This window comes from Pteropus medius, unplaced genomic scaffold (assembly GCF_902729225.1).
Source record: "Pteropus medius unplaced genomic scaffold, Ma_sr-lr_union100, whole genome shotgun sequence".
Lineage (NCBI taxonomy): Eukaryota > Metazoa > Chordata > Mammalia > Chiroptera > Pteropodidae > Pteropus > Pteropus medius.
This window is the reverse complement of record NW_024354500.1, coordinates 19,589,619-19,612,223: the sequence shown is the minus strand read 5'-3', so window position 1 is coordinate 19,612,223 and position 22,605 is coordinate 19,589,619. Positions and strand designations below refer to the sequence as shown.

General features: G+C 33.6%; 1 protein-coding gene across 25 annotated transcripts in view; it reads left to right on the top strand.

Moving 5' to 3' along the window:
* RIMS1 (regulating synaptic membrane exocytosis 1) overlaps positions 1-22,605 on the top strand; it is a 412,504-nt gene that overhangs the window by 344,768 nt on the left and 45,131 nt on the right. For 8 of the 25 annotated variants that reach the window (XM_039853365.1, XM_039853345.1, XM_039853344.1 and 5 more), the window contains one exon: positions 11,982-12,217. The exons of 15 other annotated variants lie outside the window; for them this stretch is intronic. In XM_039853365.1, the coding sequence (XP_039709299.1) occupies positions 11,982-12,217 (236 nt within the window). Of the gene's footprint in view, positions 1-11,981; positions 12,218-22,605 lie in introns of those variants that run through there. 2 more of the 25 variants (XM_039853366.1, XM_039853348.1) reach the window with 1 other exon arrangement.

The window sequence follows — 22,605 nt, the reverse complement described above, 5'->3', positions numbered from 1 at the left end:
GAGTGTCCAGTACAGGTCACTGACAAACAAAAGAACAAAACAAAGCAAACAAAACAAAACAAAACAAAACTCTTTAATATAAAACCTTGATATTCCACAGATTGATACAAAATAATTTCTATACCTAAAAGAATGATCACAACATCACAAATAATTAGAATTTTGTGGACAGTATGGTAAGGGGCTTATAAAATAATAGTAGCTACTATTAATTTATTTTACAATCAAATATATTTTACAGAGATTATTTCCATTCTAAGTAGGTGTTTCTTTCTATTTTAAAGATAAGGTAGCTGAGATTTGAGGAACTTGTCTAAGGCCATGAATAGCAAGTAATGATGCTGTCATTAAAATCTAGGTCTTTCTTAAAGTTCATAGGTTTATGTTATTGCTGTTGTTTTCGACTCTACAAACCTGTCTTCTTTAAAGGACTAGTAAAATTTTTGAAGGGAGAAATAGGAAATGTAATTTCGACATTGAAATAGCTTAAATGATATGACCTGTGAAGCCCAGAGTTTCCCAGTAAATTTTAAGTAATCTTTCCCCATCTGAAACTTAGTTGGGTGAACTCAGAGAAATGCAGAGAGGAGACAGTAGGTACAGTTTCCTTGTGTTGCTCATCAGCCAGATAGATGAGAAATGAATAAGACAAATTGATGGATACTATAGCGTGACTCCAGAGAGAATCTGTGAAATAGTTCCACTGATGTTTAGTGGTGAAATCGTGTTTTTCTCTGTGGAAGTTTGACTGAGTTGGCATCAACTGTTAAAACTCTTGCTTTTCTGTCCAAACTCAGGTTTTCAAAAATCTTCCTTATTATGTTTAGAGTGATTATTTTTCTTGTTTATATTTTGTAATTCTGTTATATTTTCTCATTGTTTTTATTTTAAAATTATACTTTATAAAATATTTAGCACACTGCTAGACATATAGTTAGTGCTCAACAAATATTACAATTTAAGTAATTATTATGATGAGAACAGTTAGTTTTACATCAAACAATAAAATATATTTTGCAACTAATTATACTGCTACCATTTTCTTGAGGTACATCCATTCCATCCATTTGTCAATTCAATCTCACAGGTGAAAGAAAATGTTATATTATTACTACCTTACTGTGTATCTGATCAGCTATCACCTTTTTCCTTTATAGTGGACAGTTATAAAATACTAAGATAACTATATAAAGATAGAACCCAAAACATCAGCTTTCTTAACTGCTGTTTTATATTTTCATGAAGAGAAATTCAATTTTGAAATCTAACCACCCTCAGCAAAAGATATAAAATATTTCCAGTACTTACAAATTATTTATTCATATTCCTTTGCTATAAGATGACTGCCTCTCTACTGTGTTAAACCTAAATATTCATATGTTTATCCATGGACTATATTTTTAGTTAATCTTTGTCATGTTAGTAAACTCATCGATCTTATTCTGTTGGCCTTTTTCTATTTGTATTACCTATATTCAAGCTCTTTAGTTAAAAATATTCTTGATTTTTATATTTTATCCTTTCTGAAACTATGACAGTGGGAGATATGAGGCATAACCCACATAAGACATTTTTTGGAACATGATGGAGGATAATGTTCATATGAGAAATATCTGCAAAATTTAAGGAGGCCCTTTCTCCTGGTACAGTCAGGATTCTTGAACATTATACTCGCTACAGCTTCTGCCACTTACTTAGATCCCAGCTGTGCCCTACGCCAAGGCTGTAGTTACATTTAATTACTGGAACAAGAAAAATATTCGTATAGCCTTCTAATTAGGAATCTAATCTGATACTTAATTTTACATAGGTGTCCATAGTGGCAGAAATTTTCCTTGGATACCAAGACTCCTGGACTTAGGGCCCAACCCCAGCGCATGAGTTTAGAGCATAGTTTTACATGTGTGGTGCTTTGGGACTTACCTCCTTTGCATATTACTTCTTAAGTTCTCAAAGCAGATGAGGAGATGGATTCTGGGGATGGGAAGATCTTCACCAAATGCTTGGCACAAATTATATAATAAACGATACCCTTTATCGCTCCATTCTCTGAGATATCTCAATAAAGAGATGGTATTTTCAGAGCAGAGATGTCTGGGTATCTTGAAGGGAGAGGTAGATATGTGTCCATGGAGAAGATTTAGACCTTAGGCAAGCTCCCATGAGAAGTCAATACGAGTTGTCTACAGAATGTATTTAGAAAGTTTCCCAACGGTCATAGTAACAGACAAAAAATATGTCTTTATCCTAGAGTTTTGGCACTTCATAAGGTTGCCATGCTGTCAACTCTTTATTAATTACTTTTTACAAATTACTTGATATATTTACTTTTTATTTTTGATTATGTCCCAATGGGTCCTTCTTCCAGGGATTAGGGGCCTGTACATCCTCTCTGATGCTTGGTTGACCACTTTGGAAGGAAGAATACATTCTAACCCTAATACTGAGTCCTGCACCTTTGAGATATAACTATGGGAAACAGTACTCATTTCTCTAAAGCCCTAACTATCCAATGAGTAAATCAGAAACCCCTGGATGTAAGTGTATGAGTTTGTCGTAGTACTCAGTTTTCCTTATGTACTAGGAAATACTTAAGAAAGCCTCTCCCTTAAAATGCCTGACTGGTTTGAGAGATCACCCACACTTCATCCATACCAAAGCCTAACCTAGAGTCTAGGCTGCACAGAGCCATTTGTCAGGTTTATCCAGTGGGATGTAGTAGTAAAGCTTGACAACTAAGATATTCAATCTTAAATAGGAACTTATGATGAGAAGAAAAACTTGCTGGAAAGGGAGACAGGATGCTGACAAGAGTGGCAAGTCAAAATAGAGCCTATAAATTTATGATTGGAGTAAACATATATAAAGAGGTGTTATGTGTTACAGCTGAAAATGATAGCGAGGAGGCCTTACTCAGACTCAAGTATTCTCTGAAGGAGCATGCTTAAAGTATCTGTTATTGGCAGAGTTCTCTATAATCTTTAGCTATTTTTTGAATTCTGCGCTTCTTTTTTGCCTCCTATAGAGTGGTATGTGATTGACTGACTTTCTGGTATTTGGCACTAAGTCAGAGTTGATGGAAATGTGCCCTTTGGAATCTACCATGTAATTATGAAAGTATAATTTTGAAAGAGAATTAAGATCAATCATTATCAATCAAGTTACTGTAAAGAGGTTCACTCTTAATTTTAAAACTGTGAAGAATTATTCTAAAAATTTTAACTAAATATTTTTGATTTTTATTTTTTATTAAAAAATATTTTTATATTTTATTTTTATGCCCAAAATATTTTAATGTGTCTGTGCTTGAATTCTTGATTTGATTACATCAAAATGTATACAAGGTAAAGCTGTAAGAGACTCATTGTGGTGTTTACTTTGTTGATATTAAATATACGCTATATATCTAATTTTTATAAGATGCTTCCCATATATTAATAACCAAAATTACCTATTTTTCTTATCAAGCTTGTATTATTACTTCAGTCTACAGTTACTTTTATCATAATTTTATCTGCTATAAGCAGTTAACTAGTTCCAGAAAGTGAGCAGGTCTGAATTTCAGATTCAGAAAAGGACAATGGAGGACATTGAGCAAAAATAAAAAAATTAAGAGATATAGGAAGATGTGAAAAAGGGAGAAGTAATACGATTACATAGTAGGAAATTAAATATTATATAGTAGTAAATAAAGACTGAAAATAGATTCAGGCACCATATACATGTATGTGAGTATTTATTTATGTATATTTATGTATATGTATATATGTATATGAATATATGTATATATGTATGTGTGTGTATATGTATGTTTTGTTACTACTACTAACCTGTACTGAGAGTTTTAGCAAGTACTCAATTTCTATAGAGCTTGATTCATTTTTCTGCTTATTCATTCATTCATTCATTCCTTATTGGATGCCTATTACATGCAGGTATTATACTTGATACCAACTATATAGTACAAAACAGACAGACATTTTCCCCAGCTCAGTGGTTTTAAGTATATGTAATAATATGTGTCTATTCATCTAAAAACTGAGAATCATACCTGCCAGTTCTACCTCACAGGACTGTTAAGAATAAAAAATGAAATAATATATCGGAATGCTTTGAAAGTGTGTTATGATCTATAATTACATCTCAGTTACTTCATACATGATATGAAATATTAAATGAGTTAATTTACACTTCTAAAAGTCATCTTTACATGTTATACAGGCCAGCTGTCTACCATATAGTATGATATATGTATAGTACCATATGCCATACAATGCCTTTCAGAATTTGGATTTTGATTGTTAATATTTAATTTTTCCACTTAATTGCGATTTATGGTGACCTGGATGAATTTTAGTGTTCGCTCTGAGGAGTTCAAGTTTATTACAGTGGAAGTTTTGAAAGTTATACCCATGGACTTCTGGTGTCCTAATGAACCTTACTGTCTCCTAGAATTGTCACATTGACACATGTTTGAAACAACAAAAAAACTAAAGGCTAAGGAGAGCACTTAGATTGCAGGGCCTGAGGCTTAAACTTTCCACTGGAGCAGTTTTACTGATATCTGTTTTATAAATTGAAGGCCTGTGAAATATCTTATTTTAAAAAAGAAAGTCGACTATTACTGCTTCAAAAGCATATTATGAACCAAAATATGTGGCACAATAAATTCCGGTGTCATGATTTGCAAGAAAAAAATTAAAATATGAGCTGTGGTTCAGATTCATTATCTATTAACTATTTTTTAATTCAGATATTACCATGATTTGGCTGAAGGGTTGCATAATATATAGCAAGTCTTTAGTGTAGTACATTAAGAAAACAATATAATTTCAAAGAAAAGTAAAACCTGTAGGCTAGTTTATATTGGGCTTCGTTGGTCTGTTTTCTTATGGTATATTTGTGTATTAATTATACACTTGATATATAAAGTAGAAGAAGTACTTGTTATTGCTGTTTTAGCATTTTTGCTTTACATAGTATGGTACATATTACTTAGAAGGATATTTTATTTTCAAGTTCATTGCTTCAGCTTGTGCAATTAACAGATTCCATACTACTCTTGTTATTTGTTAAACTTAAAAGAATATATGGTAAAAACTTTAAAGATTTTTTTATTTCAGCACTTTTTATATGTTTAGAAAATCATTTAGAGCTATGTTTTTTTACTCGTTATTAAATGATTACCTTGATTTCAACTAGGTCATTTTAAAGCATAGACACAATAACCGAATATGTATTAATTAAAACTTGCTAATTGAATACATACTATATATCCAGTATAAAGAATTGAGAAAATATAGACATTGAAGGATTCTTGAGAAGCCATATATGTTAGTGTCCTGTAATTAGTGGAAATATTTTCTAAGTTATCTCAGTCATTCAAAGTAATTAGTTGTGTTTGTTCCTTTGTAAAATAAAATAACATATATCAAGAAATCATTGGTGTGTATCCATCTTCAGGTTTATGACTATCATTTGTGACTCATACAATTTCATGGTTCCTACATGATATGAGAGATTATTTTCTAATGTTTTGGTATATACACCAACTTTCAGTGTGTGGTGTGTGTATGTGTATGTATGCACGTATATTTAATTGCATTTAGAATAGACTGGAATACATGAGGATATATATGTTTAACTGACCACTTGTAGTTATTTTATTTCTAAAACATTTCTTAGAAGAAATATTTTTAAATATTGGTTTATTTAGTATTTGAACAGAGTAATTATATTTTTTCCACCCTATTATTCACATAGTTCTCAAATCAGAAAACTAAAAGCCACCCTAATTTTTAACTTTCCCCTAATCCTCCTTATATTGTTTCTCAATCTTTTTATCATTATCAAACCCCTAAGGAGGAGGCTTTTAGATATTCTTTTCCAAATTGACCTCCCCACATGACATTTTAATATCACAAATATACTGTATCTCTATATACTGTGGCTGTGCAGAGCACAAACAATTACATTATCAACCTACCTTCACCAAGAACCAGTTATCACCCTTTGGGGGCATAACCGTCCCGTTGAGAATGCATGTTCAAGTGAGTCATCAAGTCTTATGGATTTTGCTTCCTAAATAGAACTCATGATCGCAGACTGACAATTACACAGATGGTTTTATTCTTCTATAAGTCTCAACTGAAAACTACCCAAATTTTGCAAGAAAGAGACTAAAAACTTCATCTACCATAAAACTAGGAGACAACCACATCCTTAAATTATAAACTATAGAAAAAGCTTTCCAATTTAGTGGGTATCATCCACCCTAGTTCTGTCCTCTACTCTCTTCATTTCATGAGTCAGATATAATTCACATACCATACAATTCACTCTGTTAAATTTTACAATTTCGTGGGGTTTAGTATATTTATTATTGTGCAACTATCACAGCTATCTAATTCCAGGTCATTTTTATCATCCCCCAAAAGAAACCTGTACCCATTAGTCTCCCCTCTTTCCCCTCTCCTCTAGCCCCTGGCAACCACTAATGTACATTATGTCTCTATGGACTTGACTACTGGACTTTTTTTAAATGAAATCATACAATATATAGCCTTTTGTTTCTGGCTTCTTTCATGTAGTATAATGTTTTCAACTTCATGTTCATTGTTTTTTGTGGTTGATAATATTCCAGTATATGGATGTACCTCATTTTGTTTCGCCATTCATCAGCTGATGGATGTTTGGGTTGTTTTCTCTTTTTTACTGTTATGAATAATATTGCTATGAATATTCATAAGTAAATGTTTATGTGAATATATATTTTCAGTTCTCTTGAGTATGTATGTAGGAATGGAATTGCTGGGTCGTGTGGTAACTGAAAGTTTAACAATGTTGAAGTTTAACTAAACTGCCAAATTGTTTTTCAAAGGAGGTATATTGTTTTACATTCCCACTAGCAATGTATGAGGGTTTCAGCTTCTCCAGACTTTCAACATTTATTATGGTCTCTTTTTTATTATAGCTATCCTAGTATATGTAAAATGGCATCACAATGTAGTTTTCATGAGGCTGTTTTCAATCCAAGTTTAACAGCTCCAAGAATTCACTTTGATTATGGATTTAGATTCTTATATTAATAAAATTTTTCTGAGTTATCAATTTTTTGAGAATAGATATTTTTTAAAAGGAAGTATATTCAAAGTATTAGAAGTTTAGTTCCTTTTTTCTCTGGGGATTTTTTAGTTTTCTATATTAGAATTATGTAAGTACTTATTTTTCCATATAGATCAATCAGATCAAGAGCTCTGTTGAATTTAAGATATCTTGGAATCTAAATTCTGTCTGCCCAGATAGCTATTCATAGTGGGCACAGAAAGTAGAGAGATTTGTATAACCAACATAAAAGACTATTCGTAAACATGCAAAGAGAACTAGCAGCTCCAGTTTTACAACTCAGCCATTGGACCAAACTTGACATAAAACTTAAGCCCAGACTTTAAAGGGATGTTCTTCTTTCAATGTTTACAAGATATTTTCTTGAGCGATACGAGCTTTTAGTAACATGCAAACAGACGGTCATGCAAAAAAGACTAACAAACCAGATTTACTGTCATCTGCCACCCAACTTTCAATATATCCCTGCAGTCTGCCATCCAACAGATTTTATCTGCAAAGATTCCCTATCTTTGCTGTCACTAGTGAGGAATGTATTATTCTCACAAGCAAAGCAAAATAGGAGCCAATTTGACCAAAAATAGAAATAAACAAAATGAATGAACAGAAAACCAGAGTAAGAAAAAAAGGAAACAGAGTAACAGAAACTGAGAGTAATGCTCTATTGGCATTCGATATTAAATCTAAGAGGTAGGAAAAGGCGTCCTTGGGCTTAAAGAGTCCATGAATTGGCCTGCTTGGACAATACAGATTAATTGGCTTCAGCAGTGATTCCATTAGGGCATTTTGATAGGACTTGGAACACTATCAAAACATAATTTTTGAAATTAAAACGTAATTATAAGAAAAATAGATAGCAAATGTTGAAGTTTTAACTCATTGAGAAAATCAATATAACTGGTTTCAAAGATAATCGAAGAAACTCATGTATTTGTATATACACATATATAGTCATTGGGGGATGGGGTAAAATGTTGAAAGGAATAAGATTATTAAGTTAGATTCAGAACTGAATAATGTTCGCAAGGTAAATAAAACCATACTTTTGGGGTTATCCTCTCTACTAAATAATATTCATTTACTCTTTGTTAATTTTACTCAAGTTAGCATATAACTTACAGAGTTGTAAAATGTTTGGACCATTATTATTATAAGAATAAATAGGAAGTCAAAAATGTTATGTTTCCCTAGAATGTTAAATGATCCTTAGGTGGGCTTGTTAGATAATGCTAATTAAAAGATAAGACAACCTTTTTGTTTTTAGTCTCAATTCTAAGTTTAATATTTTTTTTTCTTAACAGAAAGCAGAAATTATTATTCTGAGCCATTGGGCTAAGTGGTGTCTTTAATGTGATATGGAAGGTTAGAGAGGAGAGGGACTGCTTTGGGTTGGGTTGAACACATTTTTGAGAGCTTTCTTGGACATAGTGAAGCAAAGATGTCAGTTGACAACTAGATAAATAAATCTGGAGTTCAGGGCTGAGTGAAAGGTGTAGGAAAATTGGAATCTGCAGCATATAGATAACATGTAAAGCCTGAGATTAGAGGCGATATGCAGGGAGTTAGTCTCATATGGAAGAATAAGGGTCAGAGGCACTGAAGAACTGCAGTATCTAGTGATGAAAGAGGATAAAGGTCTTTCCAGTGAGGCACTAGGTAGGAAAGTCCATAAATAAAGTGTTTCAAGATCAAAAGAGTCAAATGCTTTGTCAAACTTACGATGTATTGAGAGGTCAAAAGGATTAGGATTGAGAAATGATAGGATTTTGTGATGTAGAGTCATTGGTGACTTTGATAAAAGGCAGTTTTGGTAAAGTGGTAAGGACAAAGTCTGATTGAGATTAGTTCAGAACAGAATAGAAAGAGAGGACATACAGAAAATTCCTTGAGATTTTTCAGCAAAAAGTCAGTAGCTAGAAGGAGAGGAGTATCAAAGAAGAAAGGAGGGATATTTGTTTGATTTTTGAAAATGGATATTCTCGGGCTATTTATATATTCATAGGTAGTCACTAATTTTTGTACTTCATGCTCATAAATCATCAATTCACTCAGCAATGAGAACGGTGCTATAACAGATTTAGTGATGCATAAGGTGCATGCTGATGTAAAATATCAGAATCTTAATATAACCAGTATAAATAGAAAACTAAGGATTAGGACACAACAGGCACGATGCTGGAGAGACTCCAAAAAGGTTTACAAATCAGGAAGCATTAAAGTGCATCTTGAAAGATTTGGGCATACCTACGTGACAGGAATAATTATGCAGGCAAAGGAAGCAGAACAAATAAAAGACTAAGAAATAGGAAAACATAAAGCGCATTTGCACTAATGTCCTTCACATTAATTAAATTAATCTGACTACTAATTAAATTAATCTGATTAATCTGAACCCCCCCCCAAGTTTCTTCCTTGATTAGGTAGAAGAATTGAAAATATCTCAACATGTTCTCATTGAGCATATGGTATTCTAGGTTATTTAGGAAACTATGCAGCACCCTCAGATTACATAAGAATGCTTTTAAACAAAACATTTTATTTTTTGAGGAAAAATTATATCTATACACAAAATTATTTTAGCATAACTTCTTAATTCTGCCCCCTAAATGGTAATAACTTACTTTACAGATTTCCCTAATTTCTTGTTGGAATTTTTACTTGTCTACATTGTAGAATATTTCATTGCTGTAATTGAATATCCATAAAAATTTTTTGAATCTTCCTAGATCATCTTGAATAAATTTTTATGATAGAAATATTATAGAAGACATTTTCCTATACTTTTAAACTTCTCCATAACCTAAAGAGCATTGTACAAAATTTCACAATAGTATTTTTGTGGAATGACTTATAAAATCCAAATTGAGAGTTGTAATGGAATTCCATTTATATGGAATAATGGGAAGAACAAAGATACGTGTTAGTTTTTACATACTTTATAAAGATAAAAATAAAATCATCAGAAGAGTTTTCGATAACCACTGTGGGGAGTGTACTAAAAAGATTGATGAGAGATGGAAAAACTACAGATTTCTCAGTCGCAGGTGTTTGAGAGATGGAAAAACTACTGATCACAATCACGACTGTGAAATTGACCAAATCCTCATATATCTCTGCATATTGTTCAGGAAAAGTCTGCGAGTATAAAATATAAGAAGCAATAAGAGTAGATTTAAGGAGAGATGGTAGATTTAGATAATGCATTCAAATAAATTAGTAAAGACACAGAAGAAATTGACTACTATATTAAGAAAGAAATCCACTGGAGTTAGGACTATAAACCCCACAGGAAGTAGTTTTGGACTGGTCATATCTAATACTGTCCTCATTAATGTTTTGAAAAAAAGACTGTGCAAAATGCATATTTGTCAGAAAAATTATCAGATTTGCAAATGGCTTTAAGAACATTGAGTTAATGAAAAGCTGATTAGAATAAATTGAAAGACTATGGATATGGAGACCAATTCAAATAATGCAGGTAGGGATTAAAAATTCCAAATTATTCCTATAGAAAAAGGGTTTCAGTTTTCAATTCACAATCCATGAAGGAGTCCTAAGGACCAAACAGTCTTGTTTCTTTTTTATAGTTTTATAATTTCCCTTTCTACTTAAACACTCATTATATATGTGACCACAAATATATTATGTAATCCCAAGACTTTCTGCTTTATCATTTCTAATCATATTAGGATATGTTCCAACTTGCATATTAAATGGTATCACTGTTGTAATATGCTGTTATAATATTTTGTAGGTCAAAACATGAAATAGAAAATCAGTATGGTGGCAAGGGTCAGGAAAGCCAATTTTTTGCACATATTTTGAGGAAACATAAAATTAAGTGGGACATTTCAGATATTATCAAGCCACGTCTTTATTGGAACAAAAAGGGCTAGTCTAGGTGGAAAGTATAGCTCCGCATGCAAGATAATTGAAAAGATCCAAAGAAGCCTAACTTTTTTAGCTCCCTGCTTGTCCGCCTTACCTCTCCCCAACTCACAGACCTACATTTATTTTGGCAAGTAGAAAAGATTGTTTTTTTTCCACCAGCCTTTTATGGTTCCTGAAATTCTCAATAATGGTTTAGTCATTTGGGAGAAAAGTACAGTAATCTATCGTGATATACTAGTACAATTTGGGAACATAGACAATTAACTTTTGATAGAAAAGAACAAAAAAAGGAAAGTCTCATCCTTGAGCATGTGAATTTGAAGCACTGAAAGAGGAAAATGAGATCAAGGTGTGGAGGAGATAGAACAAGAGGGGACAAAAAAGGAAATGGGAAATGCAATTTTTTTGCCTTGTTAGCAGTCTTTTCTAGGCTCACTAAGCCCCAGATAGCAAAAGGAGTGTCTGTTAGTCGAAATCCCAAAGGGAAACTAGAACAGATACTATTTTCATTTTTTAAAACTTGTCATGTGGCAAATTCAGAGTATCCATGTTTAACAATATTTTTCCCTCACAAATGTATGTAAATATGACTCACTGATTTAAATATTTTAAGTTTTTGTTTATTTGTTTGTTTGTTTAGAAAGTAGCATAGTAACTATTTACAAAATTGGTCAGTAACATTTACCTTCTATGGATAGTACTGGTTGCATTTCTTTTTGGTTGCACTTTTTTAAAAAGTGTATAGATTCCTCTGTGTTGAAATGCTATTGTTTTAAGCTGCATCTAATAAATATTTGGGGGCAGTGGTGTGATCTTAAAGTACTCATAGCTGTAGGAATCCTACTCAACTGGCTTTTCCCCCTAAAAGTTTGCCTGAATTAGTTCAAATTAAATTAGATTTAGAGTTTCAATTATGCTGACCTGTAATTTATGGATGCATATATGTTTTTACTTTGTAAATATAGTTCATTTACCCCTAAAATGCAAGGCAGACGGATGGGGACTTCAGGAAGAGCCATCACGAAGAGCACCAGTATGAGTGGAGAGATGTACACACTGGAGCATAATGATGGCAGTCAATCAGACACGGCTGTGGGTACAGTTGGAGCAAGTGGAAAGAAAAGGAGATCCAGCCTGAGTGCCAAAGTGGTTGCCATAGTGTCTCGAAGGAGTAGAAGCACATCCCAACTAAGCCAAACAGGTGAGTGCAGTAAATTCAACTTAAACATCTCAAGTTCTTGCTGGAGAGACAAAAGTGATTCTTCATGTTATGGTTGTGATGGGATTGCAGAGTGTATTGATTCTTCTTTGCAAAGGAAGTTTCTACTGTCTCTGGAAATATATGTATGGCTTTGTTTTTTTTTTTCTGTACAGCTGTCTAACAAGGTATCATCTCTGTCAATCTGTAATGTGGTCAGATATTTTCCTTTAAGTTACAAAATTTAAAGTCATGTTTACAAAGATGCAAGGAAATGCAAAGAAGTGTTAAAGATCCAAATTGATTTATGTGCAAGAAAAGCAACAGGATTCTCCTTTTCAAAATGTTCCATAATATAATTACTTATAATTTAGGCTCTATCTATATTCTTATATAAAAGAAGGTCAGTTGTGCAACTTGAAATAGAGTTTTTATGGTACTGTATGAATATAATAATTGAACTGTAATTGTTATATTTTCAATGCAAGTAAAAACCTAGCAGTTATTTTTACTTTAGAAAAATGGGTCAGTGAATTTGTGCAAAGAATAATGGTTGAATACAAATTCGAGTTTCAAGTAATTTTCTACCGCTTATAAATCTTAAAAGCTTTATGTCCTCAAGGTATTTAGGGGGAAAAAAGTAAACGCAGAAGGGAAGATGGTTATTTTTGTATTATGAAATATAAAAAACTTTTTTAAATTATATAATATTAGCAATTCATTACTATGCTCTACTATGGAAAACCAAAGGTAAGAGAAATATTGAACTGATATCAGTTGTCAGTACCTGTTGCTCCTGTTATATAACCATTGGTTCCATTTTTTGTTCCTTAACAGCAAAAGTCTTGTCGCAAAATTTACTTTTAACAAAAAATCTTGCACGAAATCCTTTTTACAGTTAACTTGGCATCCTGAGAAGTACCTATTTAAAATAACACATGCTACTGACAAATTGAGAAATTAATTAGAGGTAGGAAATTTTGAGCCTTTCAGAGATTGAGCTAGTAAGTACAGCTTATTTCTATCTAAACAGCGGTTTGTTTTTCTGAAAACCATAGATTTAGAATGAACATAAATTAGCTAGCATCTGTCTCCGTGATGAGCTGTTTATTGTGAAGGAGAATCATTTGTCTTCCTTAGGGTCAGATTTCTTCCTTCAGAGTAGAAGGCATTTTTCATTAGTTTTATTTACTTTGTTTTATTTTTGATGGTGATGCTTCTTGGTTTTTGGCATTGATGTAATGATGCTTCACAGTGCGAGGTGTGGATAAAAGCCTTTTACCACAAGATTTCAAAATACTCCATCACACATGGAGCTGGTGTTTCCCGTGTGTGAGAGAGGCTGCAGGTTTCGGAGAAGGCTTATATCACATAGTCTCTCTCTCTTTCATTTTCCCCAATAGTTAGTTCCTCCTCCAGCATTCACTAGTTGAATAATGTTTTTTTAGAATAAAGCACAACAATAATTTTACATAGGAACTGTACTTGTAGCACAGCTTTGTAATAGTTTGAAGGGTTATCATTGAAACACTCAACCCTTTGTTTTGTTCATTTAAACTTATTCCAGTTATGGTTATTGTTGAATTTCAAATTATATCTAACTTCCCAAAAGTTGTGTTGTTAGTAACTTGCATGGAATACCCTACTTTAAAATACTAGGTTGCAGTGTACAGGAACAAAAAGGACATTGGATTAAAAAGCCAAAAATAAAAACAAAACAATTCTTTCCCAGGGTAACTTAATGAGTGACCTCTGACTCCATCTTTCTATGGGTTAGGCTGGATATCCTCCTATAAACTTTCCATGTATAAAATTTTATGTTTTTCTTTCTACATCATAATTTTACCTTTTATGTGATAACTTATTCTCATTCTTCTTGATCTTTCTAAAGTAAATGACAAATGTTGGCAAACTTCGGTTATCAGTGTTCTTTGTATTAGTGCATTGCCTGATTTTTCTCCCTCTTCTGTCTTTTATAAGTGATTTTTTTCCTCTATCAATGATTATATTTCCTCTTTCCTGTGAAGATTCACCAAAATTCAGAATTCGTCATTCTAAGAAATCTTATTTTTTTATTGCTTCAGCTTCTCTTGGATGTCCCACTTTAAATGAGCTCAGTATTTTCACAAATCTGAATTTTTACCTTTTTTTCTAGAACACCACAGTTTTAATAGAATAGCTAATAGAATAATTTTTTTTTATTTTTAAATTTTTTCCTAAACTCTCTCATCCCAAGGCCCATCATCCCAGAAAAAAACTATCTGGTATTGATCAAATTTTAAGAAACACTAGTATAGTTGATTCAGATGTCTTTGTTGTGAAATAAAACTATTAACCTCAGACTGGCAAGGCTTTTTAGGAGGTCCTCCAAGGGCACAGATTAAGACATATTTTCTAATAATGTCAATTGATCCAAGATTTGGAGGAGGAAAACAGCATTACTTATATATTAAAACAAGCTGGGTATTCTATAGGATAGAATGGACATATTTAATGTAAATGTTTAATTATGTTTAATGTTAAAAAAAAAAAAGACTTAAGGACTTCTCTTATAGTGAGCATCTTTGGGATCCACCTCCATACATCCTGGTTTACAGGTTCTCTCTCCTCTACCATACAGTTGACAGATAATCAGGAAAATGCAAAGCTTTTAGAAATGAATTTTAATTAGCTCTTTTTAGAAGAATAGATTTTAAGCACATCACGTTTCTGTTTTTGTTTTTATAGCCATAAGTTTGCTCAAAGGAGTCTTTGTTCAAAATCAAGTGAACTTCATTTCAACAAATTGAAGAGCGTAGTAAATTTTATACACAAACACATATATGCACACATATATATTTACTACAAAGATCATTGACTGTGATATTCAGTTACATATTAAAAATTCTTATAGGATGTTTCAGTTATAAATATTAATATTTTAAAATCCCCTGTATCATATTTTTTATTCACAACAAAAGTAGGAATAACTTTTTAAAATATATATTTTTTAACTAGGAAAGTAACAAGAAAGTTTCCAGTGACTCTAGTGCTACTGCTGGTAAATGCCTTCAAGCAATTAAGCACACAGCTAAAAACCTATTCAGCAAACAGTATCTGAATTTGAAAAGTGAAGTAGTGAAGGAAAGGAAAATTTTAAAAACAGACTCCTGATCCAGACATATTTCAAACTGATGAAGCTCTGAGTAAGCAGGGCTGGACGTTAGAGCATGAAGGAAGGTTTAGCTAATGCAGGTTTAGAAGCACAACTGATGTAGTGTGAGGATTTGGTCTCTTACTCATAGGCTGACTATGATGCTTCACCGGTGCAAACCCCCCCCTCACTTATAAATGAAGGTATTATGGAGAAGGGTACACAGATCTGTAAAGAATCATTCCTAAGTACATCCTTGCAGTTACCTACTAGTGTAAGGTAATTACAATAAGTATCATAGAATGGTAAGTATTCATATGTCTAAGTGAATAAAACTAATAATAGACTTATTTCAAGAGCTTTTTCCATGCACTCTTAGGTTATATATGTACATGTGTTTGTCTGTATAATTTCACTCCTTTATTGGTTATAATGAATTTGTGGAGTATAACTATTATTATTTTCATTTTGAAGTTGAAGAAAATAAGGCATAGAGGGATTAAGTAACTTGCCCAAAGTCCCATTGCAAGTACTTGGGCCAGAACTTAAACCCAGGCTTCCTGGTACTAGAGCTCATACTCTTACCACTGTGCTAAAAAGAAGAGTTTGAAATGAAGTTCAATAAATATTTACTGCACAACTGTGTTGTTAGTATGTGGTCAGCACCATGCCAAGCCCTGGACTAAGAGCTGGGAGTACTAAAGAAATGAATTAGATATTGTCCCTGCTCTCAAGATGTCACAGTATAATAAGGCAAATCACATATAAATATTACAGCTCAGAAAGAGCAATTATCCAAGCATCAAAGTGGTACAGAGGGAGCGCAAAGAGTGTAATTTACTCTCTCGTGCAGCCTTGAGAGACTTTCTTGAAGAGGTAAGATCTGAGCATAAAAAATAAATCAGGGAAGGACTTTCCAGGACAGCAGGAAGAACACATTGATTAAATGTTAAAATGCCCCTAGGATATGGGAAATAAATCTGCATGCATTCCTAAAATTATTGAAATTATTCTAATTACATACCCTCCTCAATACAAGAGGACAGGTCATCTCGGAATAGATCTTATAATCACTGTGCCACTGAGACCGATTTCTGATTGGAACTTTTAGCTTTTATGAAGAAAACATCTATAAATGTAAAATATTATCTAAAGTTTTATACAAACAAATTGCTCAAATTACTTTATATTATAATATTAAACAACTATACTAGCCACAACGGTATTTTAAAATTAAAAGTGTCATGCCTGGTGTAAGGATATCATTCACACTTGAAATAAACATGAACCAAAGAACCATATGAGAAAATATAAAGCAAAGTGCTGAACATAATAAAACCCAGTGCCATTTATGCATGTTACCAAATGAAATGGGAAGAAAAACTAGGCAAGGATCTGCGTCTCCCAGGATGAGAGCACCGGCAGAATTGGTAGATAATTGGATTCTACCTATTTAATAAAGTTATTATTTATTATATCATTAACAGCTGAGGATACTTTGTTAGATAAATTAATATTATTTTTCATGATTAAAACACTGATTAAATTATGGGAAATGTTGCCAGACTGATAATTTTCAAATAGTTAAGTCAATTGCATCATGTACTGAGAATGTGCTAAAAAAATCACTTCTGTGTTTATTAATAGAAATTCAGTACCTTTCCAATATTTTTCGACCATCCAAATTTCTTTTGCCCCTGTCCAAATCCTTCAAGGCCCTGCTCAAGACCTTCTAACTCTATAAGTTGCTCCTTGTTATGTCAAAATTCACCAGGATCTTTTTTTTTCCCCTCTGAATTCCTGTAGATAGATAAAACTCTCTGACTTTACTGTCAACTTGCTGCAAGGAGAGAAATTTTGGGCTACTGTCGTGAGCAAATTGATATGTATTTGTTAAGAAAAAATATCTCACATGGACATAGATAAACAAAAAAATTTTAGTGACATGAAAATGATATACACTCTCTCTGTGTCGGAGAATATGAACCTCTATGTAAAATACCTTTCAGTCACACAAAGCTTCTGGTGTATTCTTCTTCTCTTTTCATGTTACAACAGGGCACATGGAGCATGGCCTAGGTCCTTACAAGCCCCACCCAGTCTAGAGGTCCTACGAAGCCTTCTCACCCGATCTGGCACATTTAGCATTATCTGTTCAGGCATTTACAAAAGACTAAAAAGAGTTACTGCTACCTTCCAGCTGCCTCTTTTCCTATAGAAATCACTGAAGCAAGGAAGCATAAAATAATTTTGTAGAAATTATTAAAAGTCTAATAATTTTGTGGAAAGCAGAAGGAAAATATTAGGTACAAACAAATGTATGTTTCAGTAAATTATCTCAGCCCATGAACACAGTTTTGCTAAAGTAGAGGTATATGAAAAAGCTCTATTGGGAAATAAGTTTAGAAATAAAGTTTGGGTCCAGATCTTAAAGGCCCTTTAAAGCAGCAGTGCCCAACCTTTTTGGCACCAGGGACCAGTGTTCTTATGAGAATCTGGTGCCTGATGATCTGAAGTGGAGCTGAGGTGGAGATGCTAGCATTGGAGAACAGCTTCAAAAAAAGATGACGCTTCACTGGCTCGTCTGCTGCTCACCTCCTGCTGTGCGGCCCTGTTCCTAACAGGCCACGGACTTTGGAGACTCCTGCTTTAAAGGACTTTGCTCACTATTGGATGGAGGACTTTTAATCAAGACAATAGAAAAACAAAGCTCTGATCCTGGACGCTTAACTGGAAGTAACGAGTACAAAATCAGTTCAAAAACAAGGAGGTCAAGTTGATACTAATGGATGAAACAAAAAATTATGGCAGTGAAGTAGAGAAGTAGCTATGGAAATCGAAAGGGATAAACTTATTCAGAAAAAGGAATGACCCGAATGTGGAATCAACAGAAGACAAGGTGAAATGTTTGCTTTCAGGAACAACTAGTGAGGGAAGAAGAGAGAATTTTATGGGTGGGGGGCAGGATCCAGAAAAAGAGTGAGCAAAGAGGAGGGGAGACAGAGTCTCAAAGAAAGGAGAGAATTTTAAAGAGAGGCTGGTTGATTCTACAGAAGGAGTGAAGAGGCTAGGGAATAAGAACAGACCATTGGATTGGGGGATGACTGAAGGATTATTCCTGACCTAAAATTGAGATAGACCAGTGAGGACAAGATGAGGATAGAGTGTGCCTCAAGTGTGGGACAGGGTACAACATGGGCTGGAGCCCATTCCCATCTCTCTTTTCTCATTCATTTCAGCTTTTTCTCTCTAACCATCGTCTCAGCCCCCCGCTATTTAAAAACCACCCCCGCATTGGATTTGGGAAGGGGCTTTTGTTATGGGTGGGAGGATCTAGGACAGCAGAGACCGTGGGTAGGAGCTCAAGAGGATGGGACTAGAGGGTCTGCAGTGGAATAGAGGGAGGCTTCTCCCACCATCCTAAAGTCTATTCAGATGGATAAGTCTAGGGCTGGAAAGATGGATAAACAGAGGCAATTATTGACTTCAGAAAACATTAGAAAGGAAAGAGATCAAGTGTAAACTCATTTTTGTATTCTACCAACATTTATTAAGCATGTTTTATGTACCAGACTGTAATTGAGGGGATACTAGGAGTAAATAAAGTGTGCGTGTGTGCATATGTGTGCATGTGTATGTGCACACGCACGCACACACACTTACCAGAGTAAAGGGAGTCTGAGCTTTTTTCCAAGATGAAGTGTGGAAAGAGCACCTCTAGATGAAGAGATATAAAGATGCACTATAAAGAATTTTAATTAATGGAGCAAAGTCTCAGAGAACACTGAGGGTCATTGAAGGGCACAAGGTTATTCTTAGAGAAAGGGAAAGATGGTTCTTTCCCTGAGTTTGATAGAAAAGAGGACGTGGTTGAAATCCAGAGGCATGTTGCAGTGGGAGTATTGAAAGCTGAAGGAGCTTGAGTCAGAGGCCTCTGATCCTCTCAGAGCCAAAAGCAAATGAGAGAGTGAGGATACAGGGTGAGGAATGTTGTAAGAAATTAACTGGTATGAATAAAAGCCCTGCTGAGCATCACTGGAATTCCAGTAGAGCTTGGATAATGCAAAGTCTCTGAAAGGTAATTTAACATTTACCAAGGATCGTTGTGACCCTTGCCGGTATCTAGTTCATTTCAGCTGTTCTTTCATCTTTCAAAACTGTCATTGCCTGCCTTTATGCATCTCCAGTGTCCTCACCAGGATTTCTGAGATCATTATAGGATTCTTTGAGATCATATTGCCAGTCTTTGAGATTCTGAGATAAAATCTGGTTAGATCTAAATTCGTGTACTCATTTTGGAAATTCACCTGTCTTAGGCTGCCATTTACTCCATAGTATGACTCTTTCCAGTGTGAGAAGACTGAAGCTCTGCCCTCTCTCTCTCACCGATTAATATTGCCTCTTCCTATGTTGATGAGCAGATCTTTTTCTTATTCTCACTCAGAATTTGGGTCTAAAAGATTTTTTTTTAGCTTTGACAAGTTATCTCAATAAAACTAAACAATTCTTTAATTAGAACCCTGGGAACGAAACATTGCACAAGGTCCACAGAAGAATTAAAACCTAGGAGTTTATTATCCTACGAGATTATACTACAGGCAAAAATATAAGTATTCTAAGAAGTTTTAGGAAAATTATGGATGTTTGATTTCAAAATAGCTTAAAAAGAGTCATTGACTTTCTAAGGCATATCACTAACTTCTCAAGATGAAATCATAGATAGAAACTAACAAAATTGCCCTTGTTACAGTGTCAAGAAAAGAATAATATGCACTAATAAAACTGTAATTATAACCCACTTACACCTAAAGAGATACTGCTTGAATAAACTAATTTCCCCCATGAGTTCAAGGCATTATTTTAAATTTACATTGTCCTTAGATAATAATCATGCCAAGAAGATAAATGTCCAAGATATTAAATCCCTTCCTGCTAACCTTCTTTTTTTTTTTTTTTTTTCAATTTTCTTCCCCAAAGTCACACAGATAAAGCAAGTCATAAAATAAATCAAGTGAGCACCAGCTTGGGTCTCATACTTTTTTACCTTGGGAAAATGAATGTCTTACATTTGCCCTAGGACTTATTTTTTCTTCTTCCAAGCAATTCAGTTTACCAAAATATTCTTTATTTGTTAAGTCTAGTACTGCTTTATGAAGAGACTCTGCCTTTTCCTTTACAAAAGTAAGTTGTAGCTACAGGGAGGGAAAACTAAGGTATTCTCTTTGAACATTCTGGGAAAAGTATTCTTGGCTCTGCTGATTAACAAAGGAAGCAAAAAAAGAAATCTTGCAAAGGATGAGTACTCCCCCCTCCCCGCAAAGTTTCAGAAACTGAGAGCTACTGTGAATCAAAATCTTGCTGAAATCTAAATTCCTTTACCTGTGCCTCGTTTATTTGATTCATTTAATAGCACCAAAAAACAAACAAAAAACAACAACAACAACATTCTGAGAAACGTAATGTTTCATGTTCTTTGTTTCCTGAACGAAAAATCATGATGCCAGAAATGATTCTCAGGTCTGCAAAACTATCAAATGAATGTAAGCATGGGTTCCTTTATTTATTGTTGCTGTCTGGCTCAGGAATTCACTACTGTGAATAGGGACTCAATTCTGCTATAGTAACTCATCTTCCAAAGAGATGCCCAAATAAGGATTAGTATTTTTGAACAGACACCAGCTGCTCTATTTTTGTCTTTTTTCTTGCTCTGAACTATTAATTTTAGTTTGGCTAATGTGCAGATATACTTTTACGTTGGTTTGGCAGGAAAAATATTTATTTGAGTGGAATTAACTTTTTTAATTAATTTGTATTTTAGGATTTGGAGGAGGAAAGGAAATATTAAATGCCTTCAGAGCATAATACAATAAGTACTCAAATAATTATTTGTGGTGATAATTATTGTTAACTATAGTAAGATCATTTTTAAGCATGATATCAATTTCAGAATGGATGTTTTAAAATATTTTGGGCAGCTCAAATACAACAAGAAACTTGTCTGATTATTTTTACAGCAGATGACCAATTTCAATGCATCCTCATTTCACGCAGAGTGGTGCTATATAGAGATTTTTTGTTGATTTATTTTACTAATATATTTCACATTTTTTAACATAGGAAAGCAATAAAAAAGATATATGAAATGCCTGCAGTATTACCACTAATTTCAAATTCGCTGTGAAAATATTAGTATATTATTAGCTAATATGTTTATGTACTTGTTTATTAATATTGATAAAACCATCAGCAATAATAGCATATAAATGGCAACCAAGATCAATAAATTGGCTTAGAAAGGAAGTGTCGAATATAAGGAAAGAGGATCTAGAAATTTCCTGAAGAAAACAAAAAGTGAAAGGCCATTTGAGCCTCATTTTTCCCAATTATAAAATGGAGTAATAACTGGTACCTACCTCAGAAGACTCTTGTGAGAAGTAAGTGGAAATTTGTGTTAACAGGTTAGTAATGTACCTGGCATATAGAAAGGGCTCAGTGATAATAATAATTAGCAGTTTCAGTAATTCTAAAGAACCAAATAAAAGAATGGTAGGTAAAGAATAGATGTCACTAACATCATATATGGATGACAGTGAGCGGCAGGTTGATCCAGCCGATACTTTTATCTGTTCATCAGGTACAAAGTACTTACTAGAGTATAAATTCTTATGATCTAACTCTCGAGTTCTTCTAAATTGGTGGTTTTCAAGCCCCCCTTTGAGGAACTGGAGATATCTGTCAGCCCCCTGCCTCAGGAAATGTCACTCACTCACATACACCACGTTGTACGCACACTCGAAGGGTGCAATCACGGCTTTCTCTTTCCCTCTGCCCTTTTTCCCAACCTTTACTATACTAGGTCAGCAAACTCTGGCTCAAAGTCTATTTTTTATGGTCCATGAGCTAAGAACGATCTCTGCGATTTTTCAAATGGTAGAAAAACATCACAATAAAAATAATATTTTGTAAAATGAAAAATTATGATGTGAAATTTAATTGTGGTGTCCATAAATACTGTTTCACTGAGATACAACTATGCTTATTCATTTACATATTATTCAGCTTTCATGCTATAAAGGCAGAGACCTTACAGCCCAAAAAGCCAAAAAAAAATTCATTCACTAGTCGTTCTCATGCAATGCTGTTTAAATACTTCTCTTCTGCATAAATATCTGTAAAGTTTGTCACAAGACAAACTTTAAAGTTACTCGAGGATAGTAACCATGCAGCAGGTATTTTTTTGGTCTCACGCAAGGTAGTG